General features: G+C 47.3%; 1 protein-coding gene across 5 annotated transcripts in view; it reads right to left on the bottom strand.

The window, feature by feature from the left end:
- map2k5 (mitogen-activated protein kinase kinase 5) overlaps nucleotides 1–18,622 on the bottom strand; it is an 81,131-nt gene that overhangs the window by 33,754 nt on the left and 28,755 nt on the right. For all 5 annotated transcript variants that reach the window (XR_015940327.1, XM_088641093.1, XM_088641094.1 and 2 more), the window contains 8 exons: nucleotides 16,828–16,896; nucleotides 15,645–15,726; nucleotides 14,471–14,532; nucleotides 12,430–12,478; nucleotides 12,186–12,259; nucleotides 11,185–11,235; nucleotides 9,885–9,956; nucleotides 3,335–3,364 (listed from right to left, as the gene is read on the bottom strand). Coding sequence is in view for 4 of the 5 variants with exons in the window: in XM_088641093.1 (XP_088497219.1) it covers nucleotides 3,335–3,364; nucleotides 9,885–9,956; nucleotides 11,185–11,235; nucleotides 12,186–12,259; nucleotides 12,430–12,478; nucleotides 14,471–14,532; nucleotides 15,645–15,726; nucleotides 16,828–16,896 (489 nt within the window). In the remaining variant the exon portion in view is untranslated. The remainder of the gene's footprint in view (nucleotides 1–3,334; nucleotides 3,365–9,884; nucleotides 9,957–11,184; nucleotides 11,236–12,185; nucleotides 12,260–12,429; nucleotides 12,479–14,470; nucleotides 14,533–15,644; nucleotides 15,727–16,827; nucleotides 16,897–18,622) is intronic.

Below are 18,622 nucleotides of genomic sequence, written 5' to 3'. Positions count from 1 at the left end.
AATATCCATTCATTTTTAAAAAACCTCACCCCACTACAGTGCAGGCAGCCATGCGGCCGTGCCAGCGTTCAGCCTGACGCGTTGGCGCCTTCACACGGGCCAGACAGGATGGCCCCCCGCTCGCAGGCTGTGGCGAGGCCGGCACGCCGCACAGCGCGTCACGGAAGCGGGCAATGTCAGCTCGCACGGCAACACGCCCTCCAACTGAGTACCGCGTGCAAACCTTCAAATCCCAAGGAAAAGCTCACAGAAAGGCAAGAGGAAATCTAAGATCGTGCAATATTGCTCATGGCAAGCAGGTTCGGGGACTGAATGTCACGTGAGGCTAGATTCCAATGTGTGAACGGCACGGCCTGTCTGCTTGTGAACATACTGAGCTTAACGGCAAGTGTTCTGATGGAGACGCGCTGTAACTCAGTCTTTTGAATCTTTTAGGGAAAAAAAGGACTAAATCCGGGCTGGAGCTTAATTTTAACACTTGGTAATCTCTTATTCTAAATCTTGCACAGAATATCATCTTTTGTGCACAGCAATGCTGGGTTTAATGAGGATCTGAAAACTCTGTGAGGTCTATGACAGGTGTGGACCAAGTCCCAGTTCGCCTGCATTCGAAAAGGTGGACCGCGGGCCTCCCTCAGCAGACGACAGCTCGCCTTTCAGATTGCACCTCGCCCTGCCTCACTCTGGCCTGCGGTCTCTGCGCTCCTTCCAACAGAGCCCTCTCGTCTGCCTGGAGGGACCAGCTCTGACGCTGGGAGAACAGGACACAATGCCGAACACAAAACAGAGTAGGCACAGACCCGCCAGGACCCAAAAACCCTGCCTTCTGCACCAAAAGTCAACGAAAACAAGTAAAAAAAAAAAACAGCAGGCTGATGCAGACATTCATACAAAAGACTGATCTAATCACATATCCATGCAAACCACTGTCATGGACAAGCCTTCACTGTAATATGCTGGAGCTCTCCATTACATCTGCCATACAGACAATTACAAGTGTGCTCAGTTGGCGCAGCTCTTCTCAGTGAGATGACATAGGAAGCGCTGTCTGCCAACCCATTTTTCACTATCTGTCTCCCTACTGTACGAAAGACGGATGCCTTAATATCTGTTACATGTAAAAGTGTCCTTTCCTACTCCGTGCATTTTCTGCAGAGATTACACTGAAGTGTTAGACATAATGGATTACCGGGAGTCTCTGGAAGGTTAAACAACGGTCTGATTTTTAAGAGCGGGGAGAAAATGGTGAAATTGAACGCCCGAGGTCAAGGACTCGGGTCCCCTGAGGTGTTTATGAGAATGCCTTATTTTCCTGCAGCTGAGTGATAAATGCTTTGTGAAGACACCCTTTAGTGCACTCTTTTTTGATGTTATTAATACATTTATTTGGTGGGGATGGGGGGGGGGGTAGGGGTGGGGATGGTATTTTAAATGTTAATCAGAGCAATTTCACTGTGTTGCTATTTTAATTTAACGGTCTCCTGCATTTTTAATTAGTCCAGTACCTGTGACGAGGGGAGGGGAAAGCAGGGGAGTGGGTGCCGCTCTCTCCCAGAACCCGCTGGCTTGGCTACACCTGCCCGGCTCCCATCGATGGTACACCCCGAGCCCCGAGCCCCGAGCCCCGAGCCCCGAGCCCCGAGCCCCGAGCCCCGAGCCCCGAGCCCCGAGCCCCGAGCCCAGAGCCCAGAGCCCAGAGCCCCGAGCCCCGAGCCCCGAGCCCCGAGCCCAGAGCCCCGAGCCCCGAGCCCAGGCCACGCTTCCACGTGAACAAAGCAGATCGTTGGAATGGGACACTGCGAGGGTGCGGATCACTTTATCCCCAACTGCAGATTCCAATAACATCAGAGAGCACCACTCAGCTGCACGGAAGCACCAGCTCTTAGAAAGCAGAGCTGTATGGTGGGGTGAAGAGTACACTAGCCTCTTTATTTCTAAACTGTTCCAATTTGCTACCTCAAAAAGCGAGATGATCTTCCTCCCGGCCCCATTGCTAGTTTATCAAGTCAATTCTGCTTTAAAGTAAAGTGACAACTGATAAGTAGCAGTCAACCTTGTAATCTGACATAACCTTCTGAATGTGCTCGATTATAATTCCTCTAAAAATGTTTATTGCTTTCAGCTGTAATCGCATAGGAAGCATGATTGTTCCATGGATGTTATGAGGCACCTGGAAGCTCACAGTAGATTAAAAATGTTAAGTTGAAAATGTGACTTGTCTGTAATCAACAGCTGGAGATTAACCCTGATAACATCCTTCTGCATTTACACTGGACACTGAGTCAGGAGAGCAGATTACACAAAAGGGAGCCCAGAGAGAGGAGGAGGAGAGAGGCAGAGAGAGAGAGAGGAAAAAAACGCATTCGCACTGATTATTCAATAACCATGTTTGTGTCACAGCCACATAATCTAAAACGTGCATACATTAGTTGGTGTAATAATACAATCTGGATTTGCATAATAATAGCGAGTTAATAGAGGCTTGAAGAGCGCAGACCAACAGCACTTTGAAATGAGACATGCCCCAGGCTGCAGGGCTCATGCACACAGAGGGCACCAAGGGAACAGCCAGGGATCTTCACGCCATTACAGCATGCTTAAAATGACACAAAAAAGACCACCTTTCCCCAGTTGTCTCAGACTAGGAAAGTATTTTTTCCTGAGTCTATAGGCTTTGACCCTCAAGGGAGACATTATTAATTGTGTGCAGAAATGGCCCACAATCCAGGCACTCTGTGTCTGGAACACAGACTGCTGAATTGTGCTTGGGAAATACCGCAACCGAGGCATACAGCCGCACACAATTACACAGATAACACACAGACATCAGTCCTCAATTAATGACAATCAGAACCATCCACAAACGCATCAGTATTTCTGCCCAACGGGAGCACTGACTGAAACTTTGTTCAGCCGGAGCAAACGGAGATAAAAAGGAAAGTCCCTTATATAGCATCTCTGGTTCAGGTATAATAATAGTCCTCTTTTTATTTATTGACAAATGTGGGGAAAATGAGATTGTAGACATGTTTATGAATTAGCTCTGTTTAACACAGGTGTTGTTCCAGCCGAGATGGACTAGCGATTAAAACAAAGAAAGCTGACTGATGCGCGGCACCTTGAGAACTGTGGTGAAGAGAGGTGCAATGCAGATATCTAAAATGCATCCTATGGTAGACTGGGGGAGGACCTCCGGAGGTGCTTGGGATAATTTCACATGATGCTAGAACATCTTTTTTTATATCTGTCCTTTACATAGTCTCCCTCACACCCAAAGCCCTGGGGCCTGACAGTCAGACGAACGTACAGTACAGACAGGTACAGAGCCACTCACCTGGGGGTAAGGGAAACTGCCGAGCGCCAGCTGTGGAGAGACCAGAAGCACAGTATCAGAGTCCTGCACTGAAACATGCGATCCCGCACACTGACAGGCCAAGCAGGAGCAGAGCACTGTGCAATTACTGCGCTTGGGCTTTCCGACAGTGCCACAGAGGTGATTAACACTTAAACACCGGAGAACAGCTACAAGCCTCCGTATTGATTAGTCAGCACTTAACTGGGGGAAGAAGTGGGAGAAACTAATTCACCTGGTGGGAAAGCCTGAGTTTCCTCAGCTGTTAATTCAATGGTCCTAATCAAATGCTAAAACAACTTTAACGAAGATGTTAACATTACAGTAGCTTTCAGTGTGTAACAGGAAAACGCTGATCACAAATAGGGAAAAATCAATGCATTAATGCTAACCAATCATTTCTTTTTACTGTTAACAGCAAATAAAGCCATCATCAAATAAACAATTCTGCTGATGGAGGTCTGACCACTGAGCACACACAGACAGCAATGCCTGCCTGTCACAGAGTCACGACTGTAATGACTGCATTCTTGCTTGAAGGCATCTCTGAATCAGAGCTTTTAAGAAGAAAAAACATATTCCGCACTCAGTCAGAATAATATTTTGTTGCCGGTGTCTTCTGTAAGTATTTGCGAACACTATCGGAGAAATACAGATGTGCGTTATATCAGGAAGCACTTTAAGAAAACAGAATAAGCTGTGAAATCCCAATAAAATGACAATGTGCAGAGTGCACAGCGATAATCCTGCATGCCATGGCCTGATGGGTAAAGGTGCAGCAAGTGGTGTACCGACTCCTCCTGCACAAACACATCAGAGCCGGAGAATTTAACAATATAAAAAGAGAAGGAGGAGGATGTCCAGAGGGGGCCAGGAGTCACCCACAGAGGCACACCAGACCTTGACCCTGCGGTGAGAGGTCAAACCCAGGAATCAGTGCTTGTCAATCTCCAGCTCGCACTGACCTCAGGTCAGAGAGAGGTGAAGACAGCAGGGGCGGGGGTGCAGAAACGAGGAAAGGAAATGGAAAGAGGAAAGCACAAAGGGGGAGGGGGGGGTTGAAGAGGAGGCACTCAGCAGCTGTCATGTGTTTTAGCCCACACATGCATATAGAGACAAAACAAGTGTCTCTAAAGTGCAGAAATGCACATGCCTGTGCCTTATTCTCCATGTGCACTTGTTTAGACATGCATTCTTAAAGCCACGTTGAACAGTTTAACCCACCCAGCCACGCGCCCTCCCATGGAGTTGAAAAGATCTACAAACAGCATCACTGTTAGTACTGATCAATAGCAGGGGCTAATAATTAGTGGTGTAGCAGGAGACGGCACTATATCTGCCCATGCCCTCACTGCTCACACACAGTGTAATTTTTATGCCTGCTGCATTACAGTCCTAATAGCCATTTCCTTGACAGATTTGTTAGCTAAACCATTGAGAAGCAGAAAAGTTAAGAAAAGTGCCCAATTGTGCACACACAATAGCCTGCAGTAACACTACTGTATTAAACGTGCTTCAGATTTAATGAAGCTGTAATGGGTTTTCTAATTTCTTCCATTTCTGCAGCGCTCCCAGAGAACAGAAGACGGCTTTCATGCTGGAAGGCTATCTGCCTGTTAGTCAAGAATGTCAAGGCAGAACAAGTGGTGTGGACTGTGGAAGAGCAAACTTTAATTCTGCACAGCGCTCTGCTCTGAAGGCCCCCTCAGCTCAGGTTGCAGAATTGCACGCGACTGCTTTCTTGGGGGACTAAATCCAAACTTTAATCCTCCCTCCCTCCAACCAAAATAACCCCAAAACTTGTTGGCATGTTTCCATTGTGTAGGAACAGGAAACCGCTACCAAAAGATGAACCGGCTTTTAATACCAGGTGACAAAACAGCAAATGGAGGTCGGGTCCAAGTTTTGGTTTAATTCATGTGAGGAAGTCGCATGCTCGCCAACTTGAAGGCTTGCACTTCAAATGAAAAGAAGAGCCATCGGTGGTGTGGTCACTCCACGCCTAGTCTGATCTGTGCACTCAAAGGACAACTTCTAAGAGCTTTCTGCTTTACTGCAAAATGTGCTGTAGTGTTTTTTTATCACTGATTGAAATCCAGCTGAAATTTAAAAATTCTATATATATATATGTGTGTGTGTGGGGGGGGATAACATTCATAAGGTGTTTCGCTTATGTTGCACTTTGAAAGTTTTCAACGTTATACTTACAGGAAAGAACACCAATGTTTTACCCTGAAACAAAGCAAAATACTTCTCATGAATACCCAGCTGGGAGCCTGTCAGCGCAGGCAACTAATGCGTTTTACCGAGAAGTGAGTGAATGAGTGTCCCCAGAGATACTGAACACCAGCGCCTTTTCCAGGGCTCCTATTCTGACTCGGAGGAGCGCAGTGACGGAGAGGGGTAACAGGTGTGAACGAGAGCACCGCGAAAAGAAACATCTGGCAAAAACATGGCACCCCCAATGCCGACGGGGATCCCAGCCATGCAGAGCGCTCTCGCACTAACTCCTGTTACACATTATTAGATCAGAAAGACTCACGCTCAGGCAGCCCCGGACTTCCTGCACACAGCGATCCAGTTGAGGTTTTATGAGCTGCAGGGGCTCTTGCACACCTGTTACTAAACATTTCACAGTCAGGGCCTTATTTATAATAAATGTGCACAAAGACCTCCAGCTAAATCCACACTAAATGCCTTTGTTTTTGTGCTTCAATGAGGCACTTTGTAAAAGAGCCTGTAGGTATAAAGAGTCAGAATGAAATGAATTGCATGTGCAAGGGAGTCTGATCTCCATTCCTTTAAAATTCCACAATTTCTCTTCTGTCCGTGGTAGTGTTGCAGTTTATTTGGAAAGACCACAGTTGGGAAGCTGAAGAATCTGGTTATAGGAGTCACATTCAAGACTGAGCTGAAACAATGCACATGGTCACTGATCTTATTACAAGTGTAGTACAGTATATTTATGTTCCATTTTTGATGTCTTTCCATGCCTTTTCACCGTTTACAGTGTAATGCTTTACCATGAACGTTTGTGTAGCGCCACACTTTTGCAATGGTTTTAACATTTCATGATGCTCTGCTTCGAAGAGCTTAAGGCCTGAGCATTCTGCAGGAAAATTCAAAAAGGGTGAGCTGACCACAGGGATTACGCTAGCCATGGGGAAAAGGAGGATGAAGATGGGAGGCTTCTGATGAAAAAGAAATGAGCCGGGTGGAGCAGGGACCCGATAAAATAGTTTAATCTGCTGATCAGAGGCAGCAGAAGCACCTGTCCAGTGGGAAGGCTTTGAAATGGGTTCAGCAGACCCCCACTCGGGTACCCAGCTCTGAGAACACATAAGCCATTAGCTAATAACCTAAGGACCCCTGCAGAGCAGGCAGTGGGAGTGGAGAGACAAGTTGCTGCCTGGACATCAAAAGGGATCCTCCTCATCAACATCAATGCAACAGGAAACCCATCTGAAATGTATATTGTACCTCTGATTACTTTACAACAATAAGCAAAGCCTTAAGACAAAGTGGAGCACACCACAGACAGGTCCTTCAGGGGTAAGAGGGGCTAAAGGCAGCATGTGGATTAGTCAAGGTCAGACAAGCCAAGCAGAGAAACACACTACAAGGAGTACCCTGATAGTGTAAGTATTAATCTTCTAATCAAATCTGCTGCACTAGCGCTGCCAAAGGTCACCCCCCAGCTACAGAAGAGTTTATGTTTGCTCCATTTTTCATTTAATCTTAAGCAAAAAACAGGTAACCCCAAGAACATTTCAGGCAGCGCACATTCAAGTTTGGTCAGCGGAATGCCTGAGATATTTCCATTTTGTAATTCACAATGCAAAGTTCAAATTACAATACAATTAAAAACTCCAAATCGAAGAGGCATTTACCCTCAACCACCTACATTGTGGTTAGTTAACATTGCAGGGCCCTGGTGCATGGGACCCTGATTTTAGTCAACTGGGTTTTGGTGATGAGACGCTATATGACTGTGCAGACACACGAGTCATTTAAAAACACATGTTGGGTTACTGCAGATACATGGCAATTTTGTAAGCAACATTTATTATACTGCAGTTGCTTTCATTTCAACATTTCAGAACAATTCGATAAATACGCCTGATTAGCATCTTCTATTGCAGTCGGCGTCTTAATTTTGAAGCTTTACACTTCAGCAGAGCCAAGATCTGTTCCATCTTACATCTTTTCGGGGAGGAACCTGAATCAGGTGACAACAGCTCACAGCACAAACGGATACATTACAGAAATATCATGGCTGTTCATTAATTATGATTATCTCCCCAAATGTTACTACTAGCATCATAATTTCGTTGCTGGGATCACAATTTGTAACAGAATGTTGTTAACCACAACAGATTGCAAATCAATATTAACTGAAACACTAGTTTCGTATCTCGCGTTTTAAAAGCACTGGGTTACTTTAAAATGTAGCCTGTTCAGCAGTCAGTGGACAACCCCTCCTCCCCTCACTCCCCCCTCACTACTGGCAGTGCCACTTTCACCCCCACAGTCCGATGCAGCTACGATTGGAGTACATGTGCTTCTGAGCCAGTGAGGAGGTGACCTCTCTGTACACTAATTACTGGAAGTTCTGGTCACTGGGTGATTGATAGCGCTCTGCCAGGCTGACTCCCAGTCTCAGCCACAGAGATACGGTTATTAATGGAACCCCCAAACCCCTCCGCAGGCTGAGCCCCCCCCCGACCCCCCGCGCCCCTCAGCCACACGCTCTTCTTGCACACAGCTCATTGCCTGGTAGCAAGGAAACTGTAGGAGACTGGAAACATGGTCTGCCAGCCTCCCATCTGGGCCCGTGTCTGTCTGTCCTGCTGCAACACAATGGCAAGCGTGCTGCCAGCCCAGGTTTGTTCTCGAGATACCCAGGGGAAAGACGGATCACTCCCGCTGCACAGCAGAATGAGCCAGCACAGGTTTTACACAAAGCTCTAGGCTGAACTGTACCACCGAATCAGAATAAGAAACTACAAAATATAACGATATTTTAATTCCATAGACCTGTTTTATGCAAACTGATCTCAAATGAAGGTAACAGGTCTGAAATATCCATCACCTGGTGCCGGCGTCCATTTGAAGTTGCAGTGGGCACAACCTGAAATGGGACCACCTGCTGTGCAATGGGGACCCTAAAGGGCTCCCTTGGGAAACTATGTGGAGCTGGCCACAGCTTCAAACCTTTAACCAGGCCTGTCCATCCATTCGCAGACAAAACATCCTGATCAGCACCGTCTGGACACAGTCTTCTCAGCCGGACACGGATTTTCTCCTTTCGGAGGACTCAGAACCTGAACAGCCCAATCCAGCTCTAGAGGGCTCTCCCTGTGTCCTCAAGGTCTCACTGGCCGCGTCACTGGCGGAAGGAACTCTGGTCTTCAAACCAGGTCCTGAACTAGGACTAACAAGTGAGCTTGAGCTTCCCAGCCCAGAAGGAAAACATGGGGTGTTCCTAACTGAGAATCAGGGACAGCTCAGAAAGTAATGACTTTACAGAATAGTTGGCATTCAAACACAATAAGCTGGGTGCTTCTGATTTCATTCCTGAAGTATTTCCTGTGATAGAAGAAGCATTACTCCTGGAGAACATGGCAGAGTCCAGGTCACTGCCCACAAGCCTGTGGAGCTCAGGCTATCCACTTGTCATGCATTTCGAATGTGTGTCAGAGCTGCACCAGGACAATGGCTGACATGGACTCTTCCTGATGTGTGTGTACCAAACTTAGCCACCCCGCATCGTCTCCCAGTCCCTTCTCTACCCCAGGACAGTTGGTGACAGAGCTTCTAATGACTGGAGTATCATCGAGAACGGGGGAGCAGGCTGCCAAGTCAAGAGGAGCCCCTTCATGTACAGAGCAGCACAGCAGCGTTAATGAATGGGTTCCCAAGTATGATGAACACATCGCTCAAGGTGAACTTCTGTTCTGCACTAGCCTGGAAAATTGTAATTAATCTCCACGTCTGGAAGAAACTGTAATTATAATTAGAAATTACATCTAGCCTGCTACTGTATGGATTACATACATATAATATACACTCACGACAGACATACACGCACAGCCCTGACAGATTAAAATGAGCACCTGCTACATACAGTGGAATTGTCCAGCCCATCCTCAGCAAATCCCATACACAAAGTACCAGTGTCTTCCACAATCAGACATATTTTTGAGTCAGTCTAAGAGAGCAGACACAGCTGTATTTCAGTTAGCGCTGTTTTTTTGCTTGCTACTGTATTGTGCTATAGGTATATTATCTCCATGTTTAGACATGACTCAGGCTCTGTGTGTGTTTTACAAATCATCTGCTGCATCAGCTCACACAAAAGTGCCACTCTTTCCCAGCATCCTCTCCTTCGAAGGCAACAGCAATGCCAACGTCTCTGGGACTAACCCCCACTTTGCTTACCTGGGCCAGGTAGTTGGCCATCTCAGAACTCTGGGACCTCTGATCTCTGAAGAACATTTCTAACCCCCTTCCCCTTTAACTGCAGAATTACCTCCATGAACGAGATCCCTAAACTCCACACATCCGAATGGATTCCGTACTGTTCCCCCGATATCCTTTCAGGCTGCAGAACAGAGAAACACAAAAAAACACCTATAAACACCTAAAGGAATTTACACAACATGCTTACATCCGTCCTTCGGATGAGACGTAAAACCGAGGTCCTGACTCTCTGTGGTCATTAAAAATCCCAGGGCACTTCTCGAAAAGAGTAGGGGTGTAACCCCGGTGTCCTGGCCAAATTTCCAATTGGCCCTTACCAATCATGGCCTCCTAATACTCCCCCTCTATGAATTGGCTACATTACTCTGCTCTCCTCCCCACTGATAGCTGATGTGTGGTGAGCGTTCTGGCGCACTATGGCTGCCGTCGCATCATCCAGGTGGATGCTACACATTGGTGGTGGTGGAGGGGAGTCCCCATTATCTGTAAAGCGCTTTGAGTGGAGTGTCCAGAAAAGCGCTATATAAGTGTAAGCAATTATTATTATTATTATTATTATTACTACACCACCAAAAAACAGAACCTTAATCCCAGTGTATTTTCATTAAGAGGCCGTGTCACAATTTGTATTGCGTATCCCCTCTTTTGCTTGTCATGACACAGAAACATAACAGAGGGGCTTAAAACCTTTTGTGCTTTTCAGAGAGATCTTATGTTTTTCAGACACTCTTGGGCAGGTCAGCCCTTGATTCCTGCACTGGGTTAAAAATCCACAACAGTCACAGCAGAAGTGACCTATTTTCAATGGCTCTTTTACTACAGTACTGAAGCTCCCCACGGGACTGGAGGGGGGTACTGGGGGGGGGGGGCGCGAGGCAGAGGCCGAAGGAGCTCAGCGGAGAGTGAAAGTGTATTTATGCCACACTCTTTCCTTTGTGATCCAGTATGAAAAGCAATGTTCAGCAGGAAAACAGGATCTATTGTTTTACTTCGTTTAATCTTTAGGCCGCGATTATTTGCGGGCAGATAACCTCCGCGTATCAAGGAGAAAAGTAATTTCTCTAATGCACACATGGGAGTGGAAAGGCACAATCCTGTTTGGTACCATTTCAAAAGGAAAAATGTAATTTAATTTAAAAAACGAAACGCACAAAAAAAACCATAAAGCAACCAGGGGAGGTATTAATAGAGGATAAAGACGACAGAGAGCGTCTGATGTTAACTGGCTGTTTCATCTGCCTTGATCAGCCCTCACTGCGGCAGTGTGATTTTCCTAATGGCCCAGGGCTGGGACTGGGGATGCGGGATTAGTGGACAGACGCGCTCCCGGGACACTCAAGCCTACTTACAGCCATGTACGCGTTTGTTCCCACGTATGTTTTCGCAATGGAGTTGACCAGCTGCAAAAGAACAAAACAAAAGGATCAGCATCTGCGGCGGCCTAGTGAGGACAACCCGGCACACTTCCTGGCGCACAGGAACCCGGTCCTGGTGCTGGTTCTGCCAGCGGCGGGGTCTCGGGTCGGACGAGGAGCGGCGGCAGAGCAGGTGCCGGAGTGCTCAAACTTGGCGACGCCCGTGACCTTTGAGAAGTTCCCGCTGGTCTTGCGCGCCGCCAACAGGAACGTACAGCGAGAGGGTCGGGCTGAAGCGGTCGGTTCCTGGAGCCCTCTGAAGTGCGAGACCCAGGGAGAAGAGGGGACACGGGAGAGGGGGGGAGGGGACGACGAGCCCTGATAATATCTACCACTCTGCTGACCTCCCGCTGCCGGGCGAGGAGAGGAGAGGAGAGAGTCATTCAAATCATCGTGACGGCGTGATCTGGGGGGTCACTATTAGAGGGGGTCTCCAGGGTTGGGCCGGGGGTGGGGGGGGGGGGAGTGGGGATGGAAATTAATTAAAATTGGTTTCTGCCGTGCAGTGAGTGGCACGCGCCTATTGTTGCCCTCTGCATTCATTCTTCTGGCAGGCCTGCCGGGGTCCCCGAGCTCAGGCTCCCAGTACGCCCGGCCTATTGTCTGAAGGAGAAACTGCTTCTCCAGTCAAAGGCGCATATCAATGAACTGCACTGTTTGTTGAGTAGTAATTACAATATCAGCAATTTTTGCTGTCGTTTAAACAATGCGCAATCATATTCCGAGGAAGGGAGGTGACCTGGGGGAGAGCGCAGATGAACGCGAGCCGGTCTCCAGGGCGCGCACACCGGCGCCGATGCCATTTGAATGGGAGCCAGCAGCCGAGAATTGAGACGTGGAGCACGGGCATCAGGTCCGACAGCCCCCCCCTCCCCAAGCTACACAGACGCGCCCCCCCCCCCCCGTACAGCGGCACCCCCTTCTCCACACCGTACCTGCGTGCTGACGCCGAAGTCACACAGCTTCACCTGGCCCCGGGTGTTGACCAGCATGTTGGAGGGCTTGACATCTGCCCGGGCAGAGAGAGAGAGAGAGAACAGTCACTGCAAGGAAGGAGACGGAAAGGAAAAGCAGAAGAGGGAAGGTGCAGGAGAGCAAAGCACTCCTTGCGGTAAATGAGCAGAGCTGTAATTACAGCAGGCAGAGAGATTAATACGAATTACCATCCTGCCTTCCTACCTCGGTGCAAAATCTTCAAGCTCCATAAGTAGGTAAGACCTTTCACCACCTGGATTTGAAAAGAACAAGGGTTTAGAGATGGAACTTCACTGGCAAACACTGGTACTTTTTATACATAAAGCATAAAGCACTTGCTTTCTCAAACGCAGGGCCTCTCAGATTGATTCTCAGGAGTAGGTTCTTGTTTATGGTACAGCTGTTCAGACAAATACCAAACAGAACTCCAAATGTAATTACATGAAACATATTAGTTCCTTTAAGAAGGCCAATAAAACAGACAATTTAAGGCGTCTATTATGCAGGAGCAGTTTACACCTATTCTATACATACATGTCTGCATTTCGCTCATACCTTCCTGGAAGAACAGTTCACAACACTGCAACAGTTAAAAAAAAACATGTTTCTAAAAAAGTCCAGCACTGCAGGGCTGTGAGGCTCCTGTCCCAGCAGGTGTTTTATTCCCCGCGCAGAAACAGGCTCACAGTGTAACCCACGCACTGCCCACGCTCCAGCCTGTATAAAAGACGGGTTTGGATTTCCACTGCTGCAATGAACACGCACATCTGCACAGAGCAGGCTCTCTGTCCTTCGCGAGAGAGCAGCCCTCACAGAGCTGCCTTGGCACTTCGGCGCAGGTCGTCCATCAGCCTCCGAATGGACAGAGGCAGGACACACAAACATGTAGCTCTTTATAGAGGATAACCTGGGAGCTCCACTGCTACACTATTCAAGAAATCTCAGGCTGCAGTAATCATACTCTCAGAAATCCATTGACCTCACCAACATAAAATCACTTTTCCGACTATCTTGTATTCAGTAGTTTTTTATCGTTTTAACTGATGGTATCAGCCCTTTTGCACTTTTGTTCTATTTTACTTATTTATGATGATGATGATGATATTTGCATGGGCACTGCTGGCATAGAGTTGCTACAGACGTGCTACCGAAACACTGAATAAACGCAGTTTCCCAAGAGAAGCCCGATGGTCAGCAGGACTCATCACCCGTACAGTAGTGAGCCAGGGCCAGACAACCGTGCCCCGTGCCAGCCACCAGAATATCCCGCACTGCTGCTCTACACCCGCTCAAAAGAAAAGCTTTCGCTTAGGGAAGTCTGACCTTTCACAAAAATTTAACCCCCACCCCCACCCCCACCCCACATTATTCAGGCCCGCTAAGGGAGACGACAAGAGCTTCTGGCAACAAACTCCCGAGCCCGAAACCGAAAAGCCCTGGAGGCCTGAAGCAGAACAAAAAGTTCCCCCTCCCTCCGCACAGAGTTCAGAAGCACAACCGCAGATTGGAAGAGCTGCTGCCGTCACCCTCAGCACTGTGCACGGATAATTAGAAGTCTTTGTCAGGAGAGGGAAAGAACGGGGGAAAGTTGTGAATTGAAATTAACAGAGACTAAAGAGCTGTCGATGTTTGATTACGGGGAATGAAAGACAGTGGTGGAGGAAAGGGATAATGAAGGTCAAGATGGAGGCACCGCAAAATCAACAGGTTTTAATTAAAAAGTATTTGGAGTGTCAGCTCCATCATCACATCCTTCATCATACTCTGATGGAGCCCCTTTCAAAGGGATTAAGCCACTAATAATCCAATTAAGATATTAACACCTGAAAGCCAATCGTACATTCACTCTTATTGATTCCTTTTTGCGTAGCGTCTTGATGCTTTTTAAACTGGAAGGAATGGGCAGCGTGTGAAAGAAAGGCTAAGGGGAGACAGCCATGTCCCAGTCCAGAAGGCAGGCTCCTCCCATGCCCTGCTTATCCCCGGAAATGCAGCATCGCAGAACGAGCAGATATACTAAGAGACACTCTGCCCTCGAATTAATTAAATTCCATTTATTTTAATGAGATTTCAAGGCTCCAATGGCACCCTCGGAGGCACGTGCACTGGGAAGGTTGGAGATGAGGTGTAAAGATAAAAGAGCTCTTGCAGACATGTGGTTCTTTGGTGTCCAGCAGCAGGGACAAGACCTCATCAGGATATAGCCTCTACAACCATGTTTCCGTGGGATGATCAAGACACTCACCGCCACAGCGATCCTGCCAAGCACGTGCTCCGGGATTCTCCTGTACACATCCAGAGAGCCCCCTGCACACAACACAATGTTACATTGCACACAGGCTGCCGAACTACAACATCCAGCCATCTTTCTCACTGGAACAAAACTCATTTTCATTTTAGAACAACTCAGGACCATAGATGGTAACTGCAGCCTTGCATCCTAAAGACAAAATGTGCTTAATCCTACTTTTTGTAAAATCAATAAAAACAATAACAATAAAAAAGGCAGGGACAGAGTGCTGCCCAGTGCATCCTGAGCTGTGCTGTGATGGGATCTTTCATACCTTAAGGTCATTGTACCAGAGACAAGGTAATGATGGTTACCAGTATACTCAAGCCATAATCACTGAATACTGTCACTGAACAGCCAGGTGTAAAGAAATTGACCTTCAAAAAGATGCTTAGTTTTCATCTGGAAACAAAAAAACAAATCAATTGTGGTCAGCAATTATTGCCGTTTCTGGAAAAGGTATAATGCACTTTATTTGAAAGAAACTCCCTTTATATCTGTATGTCAGGAAAAAAGCTTCTCAGATCAATAAACTAATAGCAGCCGAATGAGCAAGATAGAATGGATTCCTCTTGTTCACAATCTCCGTAATTATCTATTGTTCTTAACAGTTGCATCGCACTGAAGGTGGAAACTGAAATCTGGAGGCCAGGAGTGGTGTTGCAGAACATTCTCACTGCAAAAGCTTTTAGTTCGCTCTGTTCCTACCTAATGGTACATCCGCTCGCCGAGGACAAACACACACTCTCTCTTGGCTCCTAGGGACTCAAGCCTAATCCACCTCTTACACCCCACGACAAGCACTAACCACGCTAGTCGCTCAACGATCTGATCTCAGTGTGTCATTAAAAGCAAGGGTATCAACCATGTAGCTTTTAACGCACACCAACGAAACCAGCGACATCTTTAAAATTGACTACAGTTAAAACGCTTTTTGGTGCGCAAGTGTAAATGGATATGTAGAGTAGTGTAAGGGATGGGAGTCTAAATTTAGCCCACAGTCAGTGATGTACCCAGGGACATCTTGCATCCTGACTTCCACTCTGCAGGCAGGGAGACAGGGGCTCACTTCAAAACCCCTGCAATGTTAACTGAAAAAGAGCAAGAATTTCAAAAATAATAGACTCACCATCCATGAATTCGGTGCATATCGATATTCTGTTTTCCACGAAAAATGCACCATAAAATCCTATAATGTAGGACGAATCACACTGCAAAGGCAAGACATGGAGGACAGCAGATATTGGTATCGGGCACCGACAAAAATGACAACACATCAGGGAATGTGGACATGACTCTTCTCATGGGACATTTTCTCACTGTGCAAGACTAGACGTCTACCTAGTCAAACACTGACCCTTCCTCTTTGGATGAGGCAGCCCCTCCTAAACACGTTTCCTATGATTACCAACACTTTTCAGTCATTTCTTCGAGTATGCCTCCTGCTTTATCAAAATGAGCACCTCACTGAAGAGCGGAACGGTCCAAAGCACTATCACACCCACCCATGTTACAGATATGGGAGTTTATGTCACAGCCCATTCTTGGCACAGGAATAGGCCCTATACTTGTTGATTAGAGCCAAGCTATCGGATACAAGGGAGTTTGCTTCTGCCTCATCTTGAGCTGTGTGTTGTGTCACAGAGACATGATCTCTTTTAGCCTAAAACTATCATTTCAATTGAGCATTCCAATGAGCAAATCTTGACCTTGGAAAGTCACATTCCAGCATGTTTTAGATTTAAATTACCCTTAAATGGGAACTAAAGATGTAGACCACCTTAACAAGAACTTTAACTAATGAAGCTACGGACAGATCCTTTGGCTTAAGGTCATGAACACTATGGAGACTTATTGAACCAGGGTCATCCACGCACACACAGGTGAAGAACGTACAAACCTAAACGTATTTAAAAACGCAGACACAAAAAGGCACGTCCACAAACACTTATAAAGTGACGATTCAGAGTGATCTTGGAGGTCTACTAGATTGTGGCTCACTGGAAGCTTGTGCAAAGCTACAACATTGTGTGTTGGCCTCTTTATTTCACTGCTCAGCTGCTGGCAAGACTCGAGCCACACCTGGCAGATCTCTGTGAGCAAGGGGACTGGGAGTCATGATAAATTATTCAATCCAAAAGAAAGAGGGACTTTCAGACAGCGTACACTCCCAAGCCCAGGGTTTCTGAGAACTGAGACAGCGACAGTGATACCAGCTGGACGTGGGGTGCTGGAGAGGACACAGAGGCCTGGGCAGCACAGGGTGTGCAGAGGTGTGTGCGCGCAGGTGGCCCGGCAGACAGGAGGCGTACCTTGTACAGGATTTCAAGTTCCGACATGATCTGCTTCTGCAGCTCCAGCGTGATGTCTAAAGGAATAACCTGAGGCAGGAGGAAGGACAAACACACAGAGGGTCACAGAGAGCCCGAACACGAGAACAAACGAAACCGGGCCGCACAGGCTGCCTCACTCATCTGAGAAGGCGTGCTTCTGTCACTGGCAACCCAATACCTTAACTCAATACGAGAGCAACCTGTCTTTATTCCTGGCCACTGCCAGCCCCTCAGCATGAAAACACAGACAACAGGGCAACGGAAAAGGGAGGTAAGCAGACAAGCTTCTGGAGATTGAGCTGAAACCACACTGCGCTAATTAACGAAACCATCACCGACTATTAGGCCAATTTTGATTTTTAAGGACACCCTCCCCTCCCTTGGTAACCTTCCCCCAATATTTTCTTGCTAATTACCCTTTTAACACAGAAGCATTCTTCACTGGCAGAAGAGTTTTTATGAGCCCTCTTGTACTTACTCCTCTCCAAGCTCTGCCAAACCACTAATTAATTACACAGCCATTCAGCGAGTCTCAGAGAGGGGCCGAGACCTAAATACGCGGCATAAATAACCGCAACTAGTCATGACTACCCGGCTCAGCCATTTTCAGGGAGCCTATCGATCCTGAAGTGCCATGATGGAGACGCCATTGTGAAATAATGATGCCTCTCCTGTTCGCCCCGGCCGCGGAAACAACTACGCAGTACAGCGCCATCTGCACTCACGGTGCTGCTTGTACAAGCGTGGTTCACAAGGACCGCCGAGCCAATTAATGATCACGTCAGATCCAGGAATGCACAAGTAGTTTGTTTTTATAGATGAAAGATTCCAAGCAAAGAATTGTATCATACTGCCTCCCTACTAATGCTCCTGTGACCTCTGGTAGCACCATCCTTTAGTTTGCCGCTAATCTGTTGCAGAATTGTAGTTGGGGTTTCTAAACAGAGAACTAGCACTAGGTTCCACAGTGTATTAATAACCATGAACGAGCAAAGCAACTGGACGGGTCAATCGGTGTGATCAGGAGATGGCCCGTGGCTTCTTGCACACGAGATCTGTGAGATGACCAAGAAAGAGAAGGAGGGAGGACAAAGACAGGGGAGACGGAGAGAAAGCGAAGGAGAAAGGAGGCAAGTGAGCGAGAGGGAAGGGAGATGGACGAAGAGAGACACAGAGACGAGGGGGGGGAGTTTAACCTGTGAAAACGTCTTCTGCTCTCCAGTACACCTCCAGGACAAACAACGACAGCTTGTCACGTTAAATATAAGCAGTCAAGTGGAGGAATTATAATTTACTCTTTGTGTTCAGGCCTAAATTAGTGCGAGGCTATTAAAAATCCACAGTATAAATAAGGCAATTCATCACCCCCTGCCATGGATGGCTTCCTCTATTTGCCAGAGCAGCACTCTTTCCACTTAGGGAAGATGAAGCAGAATCACAGGTCATATTAACTCACTAGACTTTTAATGTACTTATTTCATCCGGGGCCACCTAATTGTCTTTCATCCATCCCAGCACCAAAAAAAAACAGGAGAAATTTTGGGAAGGGAGACATCGGAGAACAAAGGATTAATAAGACGGTCCGTTTAGAAATAGGAGGAAGCCGCGGCAGAAGAGGCAGTCACGGCGCAGGCCGCGACACTGCTCTCTCTGGCAAACGGCGAAAATCGCCCCCAGGGAGAAACTGCCCCTAGGGAGCCCGGCAGGAAACTGGACCTGGGCGCTGTGTTCTTCTGTGGCAAAGCCCACAGAGATCAGACTCGCAGCGCGTTAA

This window comes from Lepisosteus platostomus, chromosome 7, assembly GCF_059453375.1.
Source record: "Lepisosteus platostomus isolate fLepPlt1 chromosome 7, fLepPlt1.hap1, whole genome shotgun sequence".
NCBI lineage: Eukaryota > Metazoa > Chordata > Actinopteri > Semionotiformes > Lepisosteidae > Lepisosteus > Lepisosteus platostomus.
The sequence above is the reverse complement of the archived record's forward strand: the minus strand, read 5'-3'. Positions and strand labels throughout refer to the sequence as shown.